At 38.1% G+C, this 13,278-nt stretch overlaps 1 protein-coding gene across 15 annotated transcripts in view; it reads right to left on the bottom strand.

The window, feature by feature from the left end:
• mical3a (microtubule associated monooxygenase, calponin and LIM domain containing 3a) overlaps nucleotides 1–13,278 on the bottom strand; it is a 138,730-nt gene continuing 125,452 nt past the window's right edge. For all 15 annotated transcript variants that reach the window (XM_041794723.1, XM_041794726.1, XM_041794721.1 and 12 more), the window contains 3 exons: nucleotides 7,508–7,607; nucleotides 5,643–5,716; nucleotides 1–5,289 (listed from right to left, as the gene is read on the bottom strand). In XM_041794723.1, the coding sequence (XP_041650657.1) occupies nucleotides 5,105–5,289; nucleotides 5,643–5,716; nucleotides 7,508–7,607 (359 nt within the window). In that variant the 3' untranslated portion in view covers nucleotides 1–5,104. The remainder of the gene's footprint in view (nucleotides 5,290–5,642; nucleotides 5,717–7,507; nucleotides 7,608–13,278) is intronic.

Here is a 13,278-nt window from a genome sequence, read left to right as displayed (position 1 = left end):
TAAAAGAACTGCATTGTTTTATTGCCGTTTGCAGCATACATCCAACACCCCTATGCATTTCAGCTACATGAAGCATTTACATTACAAGTCATGTGTGAACAGAACAGTTTAAAAATTAGGATTCATTTCTTTACATATAATACAGCTGCACACATGTTAATAAATATCAATACAATCATGTCAAACTTATCTCACACCAACTAAAACAACAACCCTTAAAATTATGTAACTTTTGTTTTTTTCTTATTCACAGCTCATACCAAGTCATAAATAGAACCTCTAGTGTTTCTGTGCTGCCCCTTTTTTACAGTTGTCCCAAAGGCTGTTTGTTTTGACTGCCCGCTAAATAAACGTTCCCGTTTGATGAAAGTTACTCATGAAGCACTTTGCATTTTGTTTGCTTGGGGACCCGCTGTATAAAAGCATTAAAAAAAGTAAAAATCTCAGGTTCCAGTGGGATACACAGATATGACTACCTCAAAAACAATCAGAGCAGAAAAATAAAACTTAAATACAGAGAAAAAGAAAAGAAAAAGGCATCTTGTTCAAGGGTAAAGTATTAACACTGCTATTAAGTGATGTGTAGTGTAGGTTTTGTGTTCTCTTCTTATATTGCAGCATATCTGCCAACAGTAACAGTCCTGTGGCACAAATAAGTCATGATATCCCACGAACAGCAGTGAAATCGGCTTCAGCTGTGATAAAATCCCAATGTTTCCACATGAGGAAGGAAGCGTATCTGATTTAAAGAGTTGACTTCACTTCCGTTCACCACAGTAATAAAAAAAGGTCTGATATTGGATATGGACATTGCTTTGTAAACTGATATACAGTGAATAGCATGTCAAGGAGAGTCCCCTGATCATCCAGGTGTGTGAAATGCTCAAGTGTTCATATATACTAGTCTGTATTCTATGTCCTAACAACCAAAGATAAGGTTAAGTTTTCTATTAGCCCACGCAGCCTTCGTTCCCAACATGCAATGGCTTACGAGTGCGTTGGAGATATGCACAGGTGCAAGATAATGAGATTGTGGGCACTCTCCTGTGAATGCCAAACAAATAAAATCTGTTATAAGCAAAACAAAGATGACAAACACATAAAATCATATCCATGTTTGATGTAGAGCCCCCAAACACTCAGTACGTTTACATGCAGTTAAGTCGATCTACAGTTAGAGCTTGATTTGGGTATTTGACTGGACTAGTATCCTCGTCCCCCGTAGACCTTTTGCAGCTGACGTCAGTCTTGTTCTATGGTGGCAAAAGAGGCGTGTCACTCATTGGATGCCAGTGCTAGATAAATACTCCTGTTGACAATTCCTCCTGTTAATTTGGGATGTGCATGATTAGTCAGCTAAGTAGGATCTCTTTGTAGTCAGTTCCAGAATAACAAGTCAGTTAATGTAATTATTAGTATATTTTTTTTTATCATGACAGGTCCACAATCCTGGTGAAATGCTCCATCTAGACCAGTGGTTCCCAACCATTTTCCCTTGGAGCCCCCCCGACTTGTTTCAAAGACAAGCTGAGCCCCCCCAAGACCCTAACAAAAAAATTATATTGTCATATGGTTGCCAAAAATCAACATCCATTTCAATGTTTTTTGATAAAACACTAATGAAGTGGCTCTTCACATGTTTTTCTTACCAAAAAAACATTGTATAAACTGTTTATTAATTGCTTTATCATGATTTTACTTAATATTCGCAAATCTAATTTTGACAACCTCAGAGCAGACAGAGCCTTGCTGATGATTTTGCCACATATTGCAAATTGGATATTAATTGTTGCATTAAAGGTTTTTTGTCATTCTAATATTTAACAACAAAAAAGTACAAAAATGAAGAAGGTAGGATTTTTTTGTAGACTACTCTAAAAAAAAAAAAATGGCATCTGAATAATTGCATGATATGTCAGGCATGACAACTGCTGCAAAAAAAAAATAAATAAATAAATAAAACTGCTATTTTGACACAAATTTCAGGTTGATTAATTGCCCAGCCCTATTCAGGTGCATTTTATACACTTATTTGTCAAGAAATTGTGTTTCCTTTTGTGAAGGAAAAGAAATAACCATTTGGTCCTATTTCATTGTCTGGTTTTCCCACTTGAATTTTCACACTGGTGTCATCATCACTGTCTAATAATGCCTTAACAAAATGACAGAGACGTTTTCTACTTCACTTTTGATTACCCAGGTTTTAACATAACAGGGGGATTAACTATAAAATGATGTTTTTTTTCCCTCTAAAATTCAACATATGACAACATTCACATAACATTTTAGCACAACTGGAAACATTTGGCATCTGGCTCACCCTTGAATCAGGTCTTGGGTTGCCAGGTCACAGGGACATACGAGTTAAAATTTTATCTGGATGTGCATTGTGTGCAAGTCACATAATTCATACACAATCTGGCAACTGTGGCATCCTCAGACAAATATACAAAACATGATTCTGTGTTTATGATTTAGCCTTTTCATAGTACAGTGGGAGTATTAGTATTACTGGAGTTTCATCACAGGAGGTGGGCGGGGGAAAACAGGAGTTTTAGCATAAATGCTAATTACATTAACTCATGTTATTATATATAAGAACACAAAAGTAGTTATTCTGTGTTTTTTGACTTTTTGGGGTACTTTTTTTCAAATCAGTGATTTTACTTCTTTACTTTTACTTCTCGAGTACTGAGTAAAAACATGAGCGCTAAACTGGCCAGTAGTTTGGCTTTGAAATCACATGAAAGTCAGTCGCACATATTTGGAAAATTAATCCAAATTTCCCTTCAAAACAACTGTTGAATTTTACTTTGGGTCAAAGTCAATCCTTAAATTAGACGACCTGGTTGGGTTTCATGTTCTATTGAAATTACTGGACGTTAAGGAAAGATCATATTTTACTGTACAAGCCACTTTGGTATCAAAATTATCCACTCAGTCCTTTGAGTAAACTTTAAATGAATTACTGTTCAGTTTTACTTGATATAGACTTGTACTTTTACATCTACTTAAGTCAGTTTTAACCAGAGTGAATATACGTTTACTTGAGTGTGATAGTCTTGTACGTTTTCCACCTCTGATGGTCGCAGATGTCAGCATTACGGCTAGAAACGTCACCCCGTTTAGTGCTCACTTTCAGCCGAATGAGATGCTGAAACAGAAGAGTGCTTGTGAATGCCTCTGTGTGTAGAAAAATGTTGACATATTTTGAAGTTTCAATAAAAAGCTTTACAAAAATTCACCAATGTAGAGAGCTACTGAGACATTTAGGCTTTTGTTTGTGCAGGAAAACTGCTCTTTTAGCCCAATCTTTACGGATTTCTTAGCTTTTTTAGTGCCTTTGAGAAGACTCAGCTCCTTTGACACCATCTCTGACATTTGTGTTAAGTAAGCTGTTTCCATTATGTGACTTTCTCTTACTTTAACAGCTCCCAGATGAATTGTCAACTTAACTGTTAGCTAAAATGCACAGTAGCCTCACCCACATATTCCACATACTTCTTGAATGCAGCGTTGTATGCACGCTGCAGTTTTCTCCAACTTATGACGTGCACCCTTGTCCACTGGATATATTTCTGTGCAGTAGAGTGCAGCCCTGAGCAGCTTGAGATTAGTCCGATATGAGAACAGTATGCTAATGATGAATTTCTTCCTTTTTCTGAGGTGTATTCGATTTTATTCTGTTTTTTTGTTGCTTCCACCATGGGTGAGTACCTTAGGAAGTTGAAGGATTTATGTTTCTAGAAAGAATGCGAGGTATCAGATAATATCCCGTGGTTTTCTAACTCATAATTTTAACTCTTTTTCATCCCTGGAGCTGTGTTAGCTCTTTGACCTCCAGGGGTCTTTGCTGATGGAATTTAAGGATAAGGTTAAAACTAGCACTCCTGTCGCTCACAGTACTGAGTGATGCCATGTAAGTGACATGGCTGCAAAAGGTCTGCACATGCACCTTTGGGAAGATTGATATACTGATGGAAGTACATCCAACCCAGCTACACTAGGAAGTGATATGCCACCTTACAGCTAGTTGACCTTGCAAACAAGTCAGCAAGCAGCTGATCGGTTGCAAGTTGGAAACAATTCTGCAGCTCTTTAAACATTATGCATACCCTACGCCCATTTCTGGTGCAAATGCAAAGCATGTTATCCTCTTAGCTCATGGTGATATCCAAAGGGAGGTGAAAATGTGACTTCTGCATGTTTAGCATTTATGCTGCTAGGTCAAAGCCCAAAGCAGAAGGCCTAGTCCAGTTTGGATCTGATTGAGGCGTATACACGCAAGCGTAAACCAATGTCCAACCATGATATCTAGCTGTTCATCAGTTTCCAAGGAATTCCATTTAGCATGATTTCAGCTGGACTAACATGTTTACATGCATCTAAAAGGTCCAGTTTTTAGTTGGATTAACACAATATTTTGACTTAGTCTAACTGCATGTAAACGTACTGATAGAGGAGTAAAAGGAGCCCTGTTTAAGTGGTTCGTGAATATGTTTGTAACTGATAGAAAGGCAGCTTCAGCAGAGGATGTTCTTCCTGCAGTCTGAGTGAAAATGAAAAGCTGAGATTGAGACTGGAGACACGACTCCAGCGTTTAAACGCACCTTTGTACAGTCCTTCAGGGGGATAGAAAAAGAGGATCCTCGTCTGCTGAATATGTGACTTGTTCTACACAACTATACACAAAAACACGATTCTTTACAATTCCTTTACATCAGCAGGACTTAACTGCATTCTTCCCTTTAGACAATCGAGAATGAAACAAGTCTTTAAACATTCTCCCAAAGCCCCCTCCTCGTTTTAGAGGATCCACATCAAGGCTGGGATGATAAAGCTGTGAATGTGCTCGCCTCTCCACCCACAGAGAGAGACAGAGAGAAAGAGAGCAAGAAAACTGCAAAGTGATTAACCGGGGCTGCCTCCCTTTGGGCAGAGGATATGTAAACAGACTGTTTCAACGTCCGGTACAGTCGTAGCGTTCATGTTGGGGGAATCTGTACACATTCACTGCTGTGGGTGTTCAGCAGATTACTCCGATCGAGGTCGACCATTAGTCTGTTTCCTTCCCAGGACTTGATAAACATGTTCAACACTCCGCTTAGGCCCAGTTGAGGTTGAAACCTTTTGAAAGCATCACAGCCTCCAGGTCCTTGTCCTCTTCTTTTTCCCGGAGCCTCTGCTCCTCTAAAAGAGCCACCAGGGCGTCCCGCTGCTCCACCACCTCCAACATCTCATTCAGGATCTGCTTCTCCTGAGCGAGCTCCTTCTCTGTTTTCAGGTTGTCTGAAAGAGGCACAGGGAATGCAGAGAGTTCAGAGAGAGTGGGTAACACAGATATGATGGTCAGCTATCTGCAAGTTCTATGGTGCAAAGTCCACACTAAACATGATGTTGAAACAGTTAGTGGTAGCTTAAGTTGTGATATTGTTTGGCTGCACTAAAGAGATGCAGGGTTCATGTGAACTTGAAAGGCATAATGCCCAAACTAGTCCGTACATTGCCACAGAAATGGCACTACATTTGGCCTACAGTGAAAAGTCCTTATTTTGATAACATTTTAGTTTGTTATTATTCACTATAGTATCATTATTGAAAGCTTTTTAGTACTTAGATTCCCTGTTTCCTCCTGAACTCACCTTCCACAGCCATCCGCTCCCTGAGTTCCTGCTGCAGGCGGCTCTGTCGATCCTCCAGCTCCAGCTCTCGGGCACTGTAGGACAGAAAGAAGCTTTTTAGCATTTAAGTTTTATGGTTTTATCTGTATTTAACTAAATAGGATTTATTTCTAGGTAATAATTGTTCTCAACGATGATAAATAGTTAATGAAGTTTCTTTTGTTCGCAGATAATAAGAAAACAGTGGATAATTTAATGATCTATTCAAATTAAAAGCTGCTTCTTTATACCAATCACAAATGCAATTAAACATTTAATACCCCGAGAAAATAATCATACATTTCATAAGAGCCAACAACTTATTTAAACTCACAGAGCTTTATAAATTGCATTCATACCACTTTATTATCTAATATCAACAGGAGCTGCACTGGAGAGAAATTAAGACATATTATCCCACCATGAGGTAATTTATCCCAGGTATTATAGATTAATGACATATTCAGTGAGGCCTCTACAGAGGGTCTGTATATAATAAAGTTGTTTATTTGTCTGCTCATGAATATGTTTGGCCAAAACGGCTTGGGTTATAGTAAAATGTCTTATCAAAAAGTGGGGTTAATCATGGTCCAGAGAATTAACCCCTTTGACGATGGTCCTTCTCAAGGTGAAATTTTCCACTTATAATAAAGACAAAAAAGTGCATGCAAAATTGAACACAATTATAACAAAGCTAAGTGTTTGCATATGCAAATGAATCAAGCCTTTCTTTTAACCACGCAATTTGCAATAATTACTTAGAGAGTAGTTGATTGCTGGCTGCTTCTCGCGGGACCATGTTATTCAAGGCATGTGGAAGTAAGGCGTTGATAAGGGAATCGTTCAGATAAAGGTAAATGATGTGGACGGATTGAGCCAGTTGGAACAGGTTCTCGATTCCCATTCCTAGACATAATATATCTAAAAGGAGATCCATCTAGAATAGCGTTAAGTCACCTGAATACAAAAAATGTTATTTGTATCAATTTAATAATCCTTTTATTCATCCAAAAAATCTGCTATCTTGTGTTTGTGCATCTTGGATGTTTCTACAGTACCACAGATGGGACCAAATAATGGATAACTGTTTTTTAAATTCCACTGGTTGCCTCTGTTACCACTAGAAGTGAGCATCGCAATCTAGAAAATGAGTGTTACATGTTGCTAATATTTCGAGTTTTCCACATTGTAACTTTAAATCTTTCGGGGAACAATCTTGTCCAGCCCATTTATTGAGTTTTGTGTAAAATTATGTTAATTTTGGCTTTTTCTCTACTGCTTTTTTGTGTTGTTCAATGCACATAAAGGAAATAAACGTGAACACCAAAACATTTGTAACTGCAACAATTTCTTTGAGAAATGGTGTGTTTTCTGGAAAAATTCCAGGGTTTGCCAGTACTTTCATCCATGACTGTCTCTTAATTTAGACCTTTGCAATGTCTTTATTGCAAAATCTAATCTTGCAGTAATGGTAAAATTGTGATTTATGGTGCAGGCTGAGTTTAAACCTTGTATACTGATATTCAAAAATAAACAGGAACCTGTTTTTTTTGTATTTCTTTTGCTCCTGACAAATATCTAATGTTTTTATCTTAATAATTTGACTTCTTTGGTGGAAAAAAAAGTTGATGAGGAAGTTGGGAGAAATTTTGTGAATTATAAATGACAAAAACATCAATTGCAAATGCAACCATTTAAATAGTAGAACCAGAGATAAGAAATTCATTTTTGTTAGTAGTCTTGGTATTTTCCAGAGCTGCAGCTGTATTCATACAAAGTAAATAAACCTTCAAATAATCACTTTTTTTTTTTGCTTTACCTTACCAACACCCTATGGATGTACTTACAATATCATGAGCTCAGACTCATAGCGGACCAGGGCGTTCTTCTCCTGCACCAGTTTGAACCATTCCTGCATGAGTTTGGGATCGTCCTTCTTGCCCATGCCTGGAGGAGAGGACGAAGCACAAAGAGAGAGTGAGATACAGACGATAGCGGAGTCACACAGACGAGGACCAAAGGACCGACACAGGCGATGCAATGAAAGCCAAGCCAGATGTCCTCACTGAGGGGGAGTGAGGTGGAGGGATGGACTCGACACCACGGTGGTCAGTCACGCCATACTTAAAGATGGCGTCCAGAAGAGGGCGTGGAGCTACAAGTTTCATCTTTGACAAACATACATGAAGCCAACACTCACACCCAGACAAAAGCCTTTGTTACAAAGTTTGTGTTACCCAGTTTGGGCGTCGTGTCAGACGTAGCTGCTCTTTCTGAACAACCACATCCTCCTATCTGCTTTTTAAAGAGTTTGTGGGTGGTAGGAAAAAAACAACCACACCAATGAGAAGCCAAGAGATTAGAGAGAAGTAAACCCCAGAGCCTATTGAAATCCTTTATCCTCCCCTGCCCACATATTGACCCACCACCAGAAATTAAATCCTCTTAGATCACATTCATGCTGAGCGGTGAGAGTTAGGAGGGAGACATTAATTATTTGGCTGTCTTCTCATATTCAATTACAAGGTCAAATGTTCATGAGATGGTTGTAAATGAGAGCAATAGCAGAGATCAAACTCTCTATTAAGTCTGTGTCAGTGTATAGCATGGTCGCTGCAGGAATCATGCAGTGGAGGTTTCAAATCATGGAGCAGCTGCAAACTCTTCTTTAGGGCTGGGCAACATGGACCAACAACTAAATCTTGATAGTTTTTAGCTGCAATATGTGACAATATTTTGATATTTTTCTGTAAAGAAAAAAATAGTCGTCACAATACCATATTGGTTTCAAAGATTTACAGACAATCTTATGCATGCTGTCTAAATTGCACATCATTTGCAACATTAACATAAATTTAGGTTTTTTAAATGTCCTTAACTTTCTCAAATCTGTGTCAAAATGATCAAAATGCAGTTATTCAGTTGATTGTGGGATCAAAAATGGCAGAAATGTCATGACCCTCAGTCAAGGAGAGACAGCTTGGTCTAAATTGCACAAATAAGTTGTCAACATTTGGAAACATGGATGGAGTTGTAAGTTCTCTCCCTCCTTCCCTTTTTTTTACCCACAAGTGCATTTGATTATATTTCTACAGGAAAGATTCAGAGTGATTGATAGTATTGATGATTAAAAGTTAGAAAAATGTTTTGTCTTTTAAGTGCACTGGTAAGACCATGCACGAGTGATGTTTTAATAAAAGACGGATTGTTTTGTCTATTTGGTTGACCAAAATAAGTGGGTTTAACTTCAGGCTTAACTAGAGTGAATTCAAGAAACAATCAGGGTTTTGTTTTTAAATCTCAATTAAAATAATAATCAAAAAAAATCAATAAAATTAATAAATCAGTATTTTTACACAGGTACAACAGTAGAAGTCATTGACACACAATATTGGTCAATTTATTATCATTGATCATCAAAACTTACAGGTGAACTCCAACACATGTTTAAATAGCAAAAAACATTGGACAACATTTCCATATTAAGTTGGTCAAATTTGTTATTTTGTTATCTAGTATATTAAATACAACTATAAACCCAGACCCTATTAATGCCCTGCTCAGTGTTGCAGGTGGGGTTAACCAACATTTTACTTTACTCTTAGCCCAATGTGCCATCTTGCTCAGGTGGAGGGATGCTGCTGCACCCACGCTTGGTCAGTGGTTTCAGGATTTGAGGTCTTTTCTTAAACTAGAGATGCTACAACTTTCAATCAGTGGTTCAGAGGAAAATTCACAAGATCTTTGGAACCTGTTTTATTGCATTTTTACAATACCCAAACAACATGAGCTTGAAGGCTGCTTTGATTTGGCCTTTGTTCTGTGAGGATTGTTGCTGCACTGACAAACTCTCTACTCCTAGCTGTGCCTTAGAAATATCTCATGAAACAGGGGTACCAGGATGGTGGCTATTTACCTAACTTTGGTACTGTTTTCCTGTTTTTCCTTCTATTATATCTTTATAAACTCAATAAAAATAATTTGAAATATAAATGATCAGTGGTACATCAGACTACAGAAACTTGATGATCTTCAGTTATATTTTAACCAAAGGAGAACTTTAATGTCCAAAAATGTTGGCAACCTTTGAACAAGTTGGTAGAACTGGCAAGAAGCCAGGAAAACTACAGGGACACTCTCCTCATACATTTAACCCTTTATTACTGGCAGTGAGGGCTCAGCTCTAAAGATGCTCCCTGGGCTACTCAATCAGAATGCTTTAACTTTCCCTGGAGTGCATCATTAGAAGCCCCACATAGACAGATGCATTTATGACAATGTGTGTCAAACACAATGAAATTTGGTCAGCAGCAATCGACTCAGTAGTGGCATGAGAGAGAATATGTGGGTGCAACAAAAGCTTTAGGCTAGAGAGGAGGAGGTGAAGCTTTGCCAGCACCAGTGCGGTGTTACCTGTGGGTAAGATGTTTGTCTTGTTTGAATGTATCTCCCTGGGGAGACAAAGAGCTGTGATTGGCTGGGAAAAATTGAAATCAGACGTCCGTCAGCTGATTTCAGTGTCTTGCTTGAACTAATTCTAAGCTTCCTTTCCAACAGCATGGAGGAATTCACTTTCAATTTCAGATTACTTTAACATTAAATTACTCAATATTGTGTGCCTATGACTCCTATTTTTGTCGCTGTGCTATCACAGAAGTAGGCCTGGAGGATAGTTTAGTGTTTCTGATGAATCTAATTTTTGGAAAATTTAGATTTGACACGAAAAGTTAAAGCTGATGTCAGAAAATTCAATTTTGTGGTGGGCTGTCTTCTATTTACACATTATTCACATTAAGTATAACCAGCATTTTAAAACTGAAAGCATGCTAAAAAAAACGTACTTTTACCTCGAGAACGCTCAGAAATTGCACAAATCTATTGGAAACATTTGTAAATGAGTGTGGTTTCATTTACTCCCTGCAAGTTCCACCCACTTCTCTGAACGTTGCCAACACATTTGGGTAATTTACCCCGCTTTTAGTTAAAAATTTGACTGAAGATCATTACATTTCTGCAATTTCGGAGCACATTGAACATCAAAATAATGACTATTTGATCATTTCTGAACACGATACTAGGGAAGAAAGACCATTTTTGACAAACTCAGTGTTTGGAAATGTTGCTAGAGATGTTTTTGTGCAGTTTGGACAGTGTGTAGGATTCTGCCTGCAACTTTTTGTAAACAAAAACAATAAATTACCCACAACTGGGAGTCTAGGACTTTAATTTTTGTTGCAGTGGCATCAAACAGTTTTCCAATACTTGTGGTCAATAATTACATTACCGTCAGTGGTTCTTAATGTGAACACTGACCTTTAGGCCTGGCAGCTGTTTTTTGGTTTTTAAATCAACATTGTACTCACCAAAAGCTGGATGAAGTCAGAATAAACATGTTATTGCTACCCAATATAATCTTACAATCTTACCCATTTTCTTATTTAAACATATATCTTAAATGTTGATATATTGCCCAGCCCTGCTTCTCCTGCAGCCCTTGGTTCTCTGATGAGAACAGTGTGTATTTGGCATGCTCAGAGAGGTCTTCTCTGCTGCTGTGGAGATGCATCCCTTTCATTTATCTGACTGCAGCAGGTGGAGCCAAGCGGTTTCAATGAAACGCCGGAAGGCAAACCTCGATGCAGCGTGACATACTTAGCTGGGGAAGAGGAGGCTCTTGCAAAACAAAAAGGAAAAACATTGTGCACACATATATTGCGTAGTTGTGGTCTCCGGGGCCGGTTTTGGCTAATTAACAGAAAGAGACAGAGAGAAGCAAAGCTGGAGAAGAGCTGCTCACACTGGAGAGGAACACAACATGTGGAGACAAAGGAGGAATTATAAAAGCAAGCCTGAGTTTCCAAACCTATCCTACTGTTTTTTCCTTTTCCTCTTACACCATTACAACCTGTTCCACCATAACCACCTCACAGCCCACGGCTCTAAACACAAAGGAGAGAAGAACGACCCATACAAAGCAGGAACAGCGATTAAAAGAACCAGAAACACGATGGCACACCGACTAAATGCATGTTTCTTCACACAGATTAGGAGCTCAGGCAAAATTTCCTCTGACAGGTGTTAGACGCCGGAACAAACCAGACGATCCATTAAAGTTTGAAAATTTGTTTTGTGGAAAACTCGAATATTTATGACAAATCATCACACCATGCAACTTTCTCATTCCTTCAACCACAAACTTGCCGCGAGCAAGCCACGTCACAGGTGCTCACCTCTCGGGTTTTATTATCATTTTATGATTACATGACACTGAACATTTATTTGGGGGGGAAAGAGGCAAAATTCAGGGGAAAAGAAACAACTGGAAAAAAGGAAACTGCAGCTTCACTGTTCAATTTAGCAAAACGAGAGCATGCTGTTAAAGACACCCCACAGCCCAGTAGTTTCCCCTTGAGCTAACACTTCTTTTTTAAAATAACACACTTTCTCTATCTCAGTTTTCTGAAAAAACATTTTTTTTGTTTTAATGAGAATATTACAGTGGCAAAACTCCACTGAAGCTTTAACATTATATATTACAATACACTGTGGCTGTTCGAACATTAACAACATTGTAATCATGATTACTTTGCTACTGATATTTCAACCTTTGGGGGTCAATCTTATCTTTTATTTGTGGTGTTGCCCTGAGGGAAAGCCACACAACAAAATCTTTAAGTCTGCAGTGTTCCAGTTTACACCATAAATATGTTAACATCATAATTTAATGGCTTAAAAGTCCAGCTGGAGGGGTAAAAGTAGCACTACAGAATATGATATATTATATGATTGTATTTTATTATATGATGACTATGATTAAACTAATATATATTAAATATGATTATATGATGGCATATCAGATGGCGCAGGGTAAAAGTTGTGCAATGCTGTTGTCAGTACTGTCTCCATTTTTGCCACAGGCGGGTACATGGCGGCGACCATTCCAATGATGTAATTATGCACACTGGATAGCCTGTTGCATATATGTGTTTAACAGTTACAAGGGAGGACTCATGCCTGGCTTTTGTGGGACCCGATTCGGAAGGATCCATCCTGCAGAGGAGGGATCCTGGACTTTGGGAAACAGCATTACTCAGTGCTTCACAGTGTTAATTTTGGCAGCTATTTTTTATTTTAGTCTTAGTCTTTAGATGAAATGTCTTTTTAGTCACATTTTGGTCATTTATACCCTTTTAAGTTTAGTCGACAAAAACTGTAAAACATTTTAGTCTTTGCTTTTAGTCCAAGCATTTATTCTCTTGCCTAAATCTGGTACTAAAACATGGTACTGTGTTCTATGCACCCTGCTAAACCTGGGGTCCCTGCTTTCTACAGCCGAGAAGCAGAATAGCTACAGATGCATTGTTATTTGACAGATTTACCCACAGTGAAGAAATATCATGGATTTTGAATGTCTGACAAAAACTACATTACATTTTAGTTTAGTTTCAGACATCTTAATGAAAACTAAACTTATATTTTGTCAGTTTTAGTCATCACCGATCTATTTTTGTTAGTGTTAGCCGAGTTTTTGTCATGGAAAAAAGGCTGTCGACAAATAGCTTTAGTTGACGAAATTAACACTGGTGCAACAGGGACATTTAGCAGACCAATAAGCATA

The sequence above is a fragment of the Cheilinus undulatus genome, linkage group 9 (assembly GCF_018320785.1).
Source record: "Cheilinus undulatus linkage group 9, ASM1832078v1, whole genome shotgun sequence".
NCBI lineage: Eukaryota > Metazoa > Chordata > Actinopteri > Labriformes > Labridae > Cheilinus > Cheilinus undulatus.
This window is presented reverse-complemented; position numbering and strand designations above follow the sequence as displayed.